Consider the following 8,620-nt stretch of genomic DNA (forward strand, 5'->3'; position numbering starts at 1 on the left):
ATTTAATTGGAAGTCTGGTTTTATTTTCAACACTGATTTATATAGTAACTAAAATTAACAGGTTTGCCTAAATCATTATGCTTTAGCCTTCAATCAATTACAATATTTCACAAATGAAACCAAAAGTCAACAACGTAATCTAGCACTTATGAACACTTTGAAGAAAATCCTTAAACAATAGGTTATAGTCCATACAGTTCTTATGTAACACTTTACAAATCCTATATTATTTAGGCCAAACAAGCATGAATTTGAAATAAATCTGTTATATCGAACTACTTTCTCTTGGAAGCCAAAATGAACAAAATGAACATTGAGTAGATAGAATTTATTTTTTATTTTCTCAGCACAAAGAATTTTTTAGAAAATGTTTTCAACCAAACTTCCAAAGTTTTAACTTTTTGAATATGCAAGAAATGTCAATATCATCTAGGTTAATAATCATCTCCACGAGTTAGCACTTCTTTACATGTAGGTCTCAATAAAATTGTATGTTCAAACTGAGCAGTATAGCTGCCTTTAATATCACACAATGGAGGATAAGGATCAATAATTCCAACATCACACAGATTCTTCAATGAAAGGAGGTATTTACTTTGTCCAATTCTATCTAACCAACGGCGACAAAATGCTAGTGTACCAAAATTCTGGTTGATAACTTGGAGCAACTGTTTTGATTTAGCGACCCTGAAAATTAGTTAATTTTAATAATTTAGCATAAAAAGCATAATTAATCACTGGTTCCAAGTCACTAATAAAAGATCTGTCCTCCTGTGCTGCACCATAGTAAAAAGAATAGACCTTAAAGAAAAACATTATTAATTGCAGTAGTGAAGAATATTGTAGAGCAGCATGTAGACATGTGAGGTCACTTTTTAGCAGTCTACCCCTGTATCAATCACAGCCTTAAGGTTAGGGTCTTCAACTTACCTGACAGCGGCACTATTTCCAGCTTCAAAATTCTTCATATAATGTGAAGTTTCCATATCATCATGTACAACACCTTTTCCTGTACTACCAAAAGTTTCTATGGCATAAAATTCTCCTTCCTAAAATATAACCATTCAATGTCATTAGAGGAAGGATGATTAAAATTTAGAAATAGGCAATACATCACAAACACAATCAATAATTATAAAGAGTACTTTATGTGCATTATGTGCATTATATTCTATTCTATAAGTAAACCTTAAACAACATCTATAAAGACTTTATAATAAGACATTGAGCGAGTGAGCTTATTAATATAAATACCTCCATTCTAGTAGCCTCTCCTCCTTTTACAATAGGAACTGTTTTACCAGCATGAATTCTGTATTGGGATACTGAATGACCATTTAAATTACGTATAGATTTCACTAAAATATAATAACAGTTGTATAACTATCAATAATTCCCAGTTTCATAATAGAACTTTTATTACCATGAATAGTTAACAAAAAGAATGACTTTTCACCATAATTCATTAAACAAAATGATGAGTTGAAAATTTTTGGTGTTTTTACTTTTATCATATTGAATTAAGAGTGAAAGTAAATCCTGTTAATGTTTTGAGGAAATAAAGACAACTATTCATTAAATAGGAAGAAAATTTACCTTGATAAGTTTTACCATCTAATTCTACTTCATAAGACTCCATAACCTCTTGTATGGCAGCTCCTATATCACATAATCTGACATCAATACCAGCTTCCTATTACAGAGTTATAACAAACAAATTAAAAATTTTACCATAAATGTCAGAAGATAGTTAAACCTCAAGTCTTATAAATTGAATTATTATATGATGTGAATACTGCTAGTGTCAAAAGGTTTCAAACTGATTCATAAATCCATCATTAGTTTACATTGTATGTAATCATGAACATTTTAATTCCGTCATACGATGTTACAATATGAAATTACAATAATCACTGTCAAACTAAGGAAGAATGAATTAATAGTGGAGAAAGCAGTGGACAGAAAATAATTATTCATTCTCATAAATCATAGATCGAAGACTTAAAAACCTCTTAATACAGCATACTCACTCTGATTCCTGTATTAGTAGCATCTTTTACAGCTTTTAATAACTCATCATACTTGTTATCAAATGTTAATGTAAAAGCACAATCAACCAAATGACCTACAAGAAAAGAAAAACAAATGAAGTGGAATTAGATTATAAATGCTTTTATTTATATATGTAAAGAAGATAGCTTGCCAGGCAAGGTAACATACGCCCACTGGCAGCTGTCAGAAATGATAAAACAGTCTTTAGTGACTTAAGTACAAACTTTCTCATATTGAAGAAATTGTATTGGTTTGAATTCAATTACATATATATGCCAGTTATTTATACTGAGTAATTCCACAAAATTTTTAAAAATCAATATCAATAACCCAAATACAAAAACAATTAAATCACACAGCTCTAATCAAGGGCCAAAAAAGAAAATTTTGACACGTTTTTACTAAGTCAAAGGCAATGATTCAAAAACCGTTCATCGAAAATGCGTCAAGTTAGAACTTGTCCGAGATCTTATCAATCCCAATGATCACACAAAGTTTCATCAGAATCGGTTGAAAATTGTAGCTTTATTGTGCTCACAAACAAATTTTGACGCGTTTTTACAAAGTCACAGGCAATAACTCAAAAACCATTCATCGAAAATGCATCAAGTTAGAATTTGCCTGAGATCTTATCAATTCCAATGATCACAACAAGTTTCATCAGAATCGGTTGAGAACTGTAGCTTCTATTGCGCTCACGAACAAATTTTGACGCATTTTCACAAAGTCAAGGGCAATAACTCAAAAACCATTCAGCTTCAATCCCGCTCATGAACTATATTTAACAAATTTTGACACGTTTTTACAAAGTCAAGGGCAATATCTCAAAAGCTGTTCATCGCAAATACGTCAAAGATATCTTATCAATCTAAAGCATCACACCAAGTTTTATCAAAATCAGATGAATACTGTAGTCTCTATAGTGCTCACAAGAAATGTTGACCGACGGACAGGGACGACGACAATATACGATCACATATTCATGTGAATAAAATGAATTAATCCAGGAAACGTTGTAGCCTACCATGCACCTTGAAAATCTACTCATTATCTTATAAAATTATAAAAAAAATAGTTAAAAAATGTATTGAATAGACAGAAAAAAATCATTCTTACCATTTACATGAGTACCAAAATCTATTTTACACACATCTTCATAATTGAGTACTGTTTTATCACCAGCATTAGGTGTATAATGGGCTGCACAATAATTTAATGAACAACCAGTAGGGAAAGCTAACCCTGCCTCTAACCCTTTCTCATTGATTAATTTTCTTGATATACCTTCCAATGTCTCACTGAAATATTAATGTTTGAAAATTTAAGACATCTATCTGAAACAAGGTACAGTTCACCTTAACACAAAAAATATATATATACAGTGTACTGATGACATAACAAAATGGGAGTAACTTTCATAATCCTTTTCGTTTAGTCCAATTATTAAATTCATACATCAAAAGACTTTATACCAGAATAAACTCCAATTTCCAAATCTAGCTATAAATAAGGCTTCTGCATCAAAATATGTGTCGGCATCATGAAATTACAAATGACACTAATAATGGAAAAATAAGTTTATCATCAAACTATAACTTACCAAATATCAAACATCAACATTCCTGGTTTGATAATAGATTTCATATACTGTCTTGTCTGAAATTATATTAGAATGATTGATATAGTATACTATTTATTGAGAAATAAATTATATTTCAAGATTTTGCTCATGAATACAATACAAATCAACATATTTTCAGTCATCAATGCATCAGGTCACTGTCACATATAAAATGGTTGGAAAATGTCAATATTAGGCTAATCAAAATGATATCCATGCACATTTGTATTGAAGACTAGATTCATACCTGCCGATGTGCTTCTGCTGCCTGTCTTACTTCTTCATAAAGATAATACTGTGCTTTTTCTAACGCTTTCTTCTCTTCATCGGTCATTCTATCTTTAGCACTTCTCCTTTAAATAAAAACAACAGTTGGGCTTAAATTCATATATCTAAATATATCACAAATCACACACATTGACAACCAAAATAGAACTGTTGCAAAAGAATAAATACTAAAATACTGTCATACACTTCTTTTGAACTCTTTAGGTCCATACTGAATAATATTGAGTATGAGTTATTGCCCTTGTTGTTGAAAACGTGTTCAATTTTTAGCTCGTGAAAACTCTAGAAGACAAATATTCAATCTTCAGCACGGTACTGAATAATAAAACCAAGTTTTGTCAAAATTCGTCAAAAATCATGCCTCTTAGAGTGTTTACGAGCTACAAATTGAACGAGTTTTCAAGAACAAGGGCAACAACTCATACTAAATATTTTTCATTTTTTTTGATTTTCAATAGACTTTATCCTTAGGTGATAATAAACACTCAAGCCAAGTTTCGTTAAAATCTGTAAAGAATTGTGCCTTCTAGATAGTTTACAAGCTAAAAATTGAACACGTTTTCAAGAACAAGGGCGATAACTCATACTAAATATTTTTCGATTTTTATGATTTTCAATGGGGTTCATCCTTGGGTGATTACAAACAACCATACCAAGTTTCGTCAAAATCAGTCAAGAATTGTGCCTTGTAGAGCGTTTACGAGCAATTGTGGACGGACGGACTGACATGGGTGACGACAAAATACGCTACCCCCCATTTCATGTGGGCGTATAAAAATTACATACATATCTTGTACAACAGGATATTCACAAACTTCTCCCTCAGGATAATTACCATTAGGAAACAATTCACTGATAGGTATTGATGGTGGTGTTGTTTGTTTTACTGGACCATTACCTTGAAACAAATATCAATTAGGTGCTAAAATTATAATTACTGATATGTTATTCAGCCTTGACAAAATAAAACATAAATGTCAGCCCTTAATAATTTCTATTTAGTTTTGGTCAAAGCCACAGGCACTTCTACAGGGTTTCTAAGGCTTTAAAATATTAACACTTGATCTTAATAAAAAGCAATTTTGAAAGAAAAAATATATAAAACTGCAAGATACCTTTCTTTTTCTTATTAGCTTTTTTCTTCCCTTCATCTTTGCCTTAAAAAAAAGGACAAATATATTGATGCCATGGATAATGTAATTTGTAAATAATAGCCTTATCAAAAAAATTTATCTTTATTTATGGACCAGTAAAATAAAATGCATTTCAATTGAGAGAGAGAGAGAAAAAAGAAATAAAAACTTACTGGCTTCCCCTTCAGCTCCAAGTTCTTTATTTTCAGATATCTGGTTAGGATTCAAACTATCTCCTTGTTCACCTTTAAAAACAAGTTCAAATTCATCAATATTGAATCAATTATGGAAATGCTTCAAAGCTTTAAGAAGTTTTAAAATTGAAGCAGCTGTTATTTTCCCTGTTTGAAGACATACACTTTTTGAATATAAAATGTGTCCCAGACTCTCCAGTCATTATGCCATGCCATGTCTGAAGAAACCAGTCAAATTAACTTTCTTTGAAATACATACCCCCTTTCTTTTTCTTATTTTTCTTCTTCTTTTTACCGTCTCCATCTGTAAATGGTGAAAAAGACAAAGAACATACTGAATACAAAGATTTGAAGCTATTAAATACTTTATCACAGAAAATAGATCAGAATCCTTTTGTATAAGCTTATTGACATACCATACAAGAGATCAATATCAAAATAGTAATAGATAAAATTACCTTCCGTAACACCATTGACAACTGTACATGGTGAATCTTTTAAATCCTGTTTTTTCAACTCATTGAGTATTTCATCTATTTCATCAACAACTTTCACCTCAGTAGTCCCATCTTCTTCACCTAGCGTTGAAATTAAAAAATAGTAAGTTGATTTAAGCAACATCTATTCACTGTCAAAATATAAACTTATATGTTGAGATCAACAGTTGCATAACTTCATTTTTGTCGCCAATGCTGTCTGATGTCTTATTCAACATAGGGTAGTGTTTCAATTGGCACTGTTAGTGTTTTGCCCCCCTCCCCTTCCTCAAGTTCCTATCGTGCCCAATATTCATGTGTATGTGTATACTATTAAATAATATATTGAGAATGAGTTTGCAAAAGTGAAAAATTTCCCCAATAAATCATCATTTATGCAATGTCTACTATTAAAGTCTCTGATAGATCATCTAAAAAAAACTAAAGTTGTCTTTATCGTAGCACATGTGTTATGTAAAACTGTAAATCAAGCTCCAGAAAATGAGTACCTGCTTTCTTCTTCTTTCGCTTCTTTTTCTTCTTCTTAGATTTAGCACTCTCGTCAACATTTTCGATGTCTTCAATGTCATCATCCTCGTCCACTTCTTTTTGAGAATTCTCTTCAGTTTTCAACTTGTCAGCCATGATTTCTATTTCGTTTTTCGATTAACCAGGCTAACACAAGAAAAGACCACAAGGCTACAAGGCTATATTGCGCAAAAACGTAACCACATTATATTGGTAAATATCAATCTTATGTATTATTTGTAATTTTATGATAGTGAGAACGAGGAGTTGAGATTAATTTTCAGAATCAGCCCACTCAAAACAAATTAACACAATTTGAACGATTTACAGCCTGAAAAATTGTTTTAATAAACCAAAAGGCTAGCCGATTTTACAGAGTGGAATTCTGGGAAATAAATGGCTGTTGTTTGTTATGATTAATTTTCACAAAATGGACCCTTTCACAACTAGTTAACATTTTTGCTGAAAATGAATCTTAAAAGCATATTTCAAGACTTTAACCCAAGGTGATTTTATTTTTTTAGTGGGCTTATTATTTGATTTCAAGGTTAATTTTGTAAATGTGAAGTTGAATGGTAAAATTCTCATTGAGAAATAATAAAAATAGGCCTTAGTGATCGTTACCAATGTCACTGCCAGTGTGACAGTCACTGTGCCGATCTCGAAGTGAAGTCTGACAATGACGGTGTCTCAAAGTGACAATGCCGGTGTAAATCGGACAGTGAATCGATTGATGCCGATGGCCAGTTTGACATTGCAAGTGTGACACAGTCAGACTTAAACTGTCAAATTAACACTGTCAGTTTGGCAATTTAAGTTTGACAGTGTCAGTCTGACTGACAGTGCAAGTCTGACACTAACAGTGTCAGTTTGACAATATAAGTCTGATAGTGACAATGTTACTTTGACAGTTTAAGTCTGACAGTGTCATTTTGAAGATTAAGTCTGACAGTGATGGTGTCAGTATGACATTGAAATGTAACCTTTAGATTTACCTTGATTAGGATTAGGTCCATTTTAACAATTGACATGGTCCTGTCTTACATTCATATGACACATTCTTATTCACAAAGGTTATAATGATCAAGTAGATCTTTACATGTGTTTTGTTAAATGAACATTTTTCTTGAAAAATATTTTATACTGGTATTATCACTTTATTTCAGTAAATTTTTGGTATTTACATGTTTGCTGGTATTTTGTTTGTTGTTCTCTCTAAGATTAGATGAAACAATATCCTGGAGTTATTGGGTAATATTTCTACCAATTTGGTTGTGGAATTTCTTAGTTTTGAGTGGTGCTATTGTGGGAAGTTATGTCTGGTGGAAAAATCCCCATTACAGGTAGCGCTTCTTTATTCTATCATTTTTGACAGTATTCATGAAGTGTGAGAAAACTTTGCTTGGATATTGATAACATTATATTTATAAATAAGAATTACAGTCAAGTAACCTAATTTCGTGGAAACCTATTATTCGTGGAATTCCGGAAAGAATTAATAATTTACATGAGCGACCTTGCACGACCTCCGCATTAGCTTGTTTTGATAAACATTGGTTTTCTCTACAATATCAGCTAGTAGAATGAATCCAGTAGTTTCAAGCAAGGTAAAATGTATTAATGTATACATTGACAAATACAAATTGGCGGATTTCACTTATTACCAAACGCCACCATTTTTTATTGGCCGAATTTCCTTATAATCCCAAGCGGTAATCAGAATTCCAAGTGTCGTCTGCTAGAATGTAGTCCAACGAATGAAGTTATGTGATCAACTAGCCGATTCCGTGTCAGCAAATAATTTCTTTGGAACACAAAGTGGACCATATTCTTATGTTGTTTCAGTGACTTTTAGCAATAAATCACGCTACGTATCATATTTTGTCAGTCACTATTTTTTTTAAAATCGTGGTTCATTGAAGGAATTGTCACTATTTATAATGAATTGATATTAAAGATAAATACTAAGAGAAGTTAATTATACCACCTGGTATCCATACAACGTGTTTTTCTAGACTTATTTATAGATCAAACATTGTACACGAAAATAGGTGTCGCATTCTGCCGCCGTTGCCGAGTTGGTTGCTCATGAAATATGGGTCANAGTGAAGGATTCATAAAGAAAATCGAAATAAACCGATTTTAATTATTTTGTAGAATATCTAAGGAAACATCTAAGACATAAATTTTTTTTTCGTTTTTTTAACCTTGACGAAATTCGGTATTGAATCCTTATATCCACGAAAATAGGTTACACCACTGTATATATCTCGTTTTACAGAGGATATTATTGATCTATATTGAGTATTGGATTTTATTATTGTTTAA

At 31.6% G+C, this 8,620-nt stretch overlaps 2 protein-coding genes across 2 annotated transcripts in view; one reads left to right on the forward strand and one right to left on the reverse strand.

Moving 5' to 3' along the window:
- Window positions 1-434: 434 nt before the first annotated feature.
- Window positions 435-6,409, reverse strand: LOTGIDRAFT_179055 (hypothetical protein; the record flags this gene model as incomplete). Its single annotated transcript, XM_009062272.1, has 11 exons — window positions 435-687; window positions 931-1,049; window positions 1,255-1,358; window positions 1,597-1,693; window positions 2,031-2,125; window positions 3,169-3,350; window positions 3,653-3,708; window positions 3,921-4,026; window positions 4,748-4,859; window positions 5,548-5,592; window positions 6,274-6,409. 11 exons carry the CDS (start codon window positions 6,407-6,409, stop codon window positions 435-437), a joined length of 1,305 nt encoding a protein of 434 aa, XP_009060520.1.
- Window positions 6,410-6,681: 272 nt separating this feature from the next.
- LOTGIDRAFT_219002 (hypothetical protein) overlaps window positions 6,682-8,620 on the forward strand; it is an 8,836-nt gene continuing 6,897 nt past the window's right edge. Inside the window, exons 1-2 of the mRNA XM_009062273.1 lie at window positions 6,682-6,798; window positions 7,459-7,635. Coding sequence (XP_009060521.1) covers window positions 6,761-6,798; window positions 7,459-7,635 — 215 coding nt within the window. The 5' untranslated portion in view covers window positions 6,682-6,760. The remainder of the gene's footprint in view (window positions 6,799-7,458; window positions 7,636-8,620) is intronic.

The sequence above is a fragment of the Lottia gigantea genome (genome assembly GCF_000327385.1).
Source record: "Lottia gigantea unplaced genomic scaffold LOTGIsca_50, whole genome shotgun sequence".
Classification (NCBI taxonomy): Eukaryota; Metazoa; Mollusca; class Gastropoda; family Lottiidae; genus Lottia; species Lottia gigantea.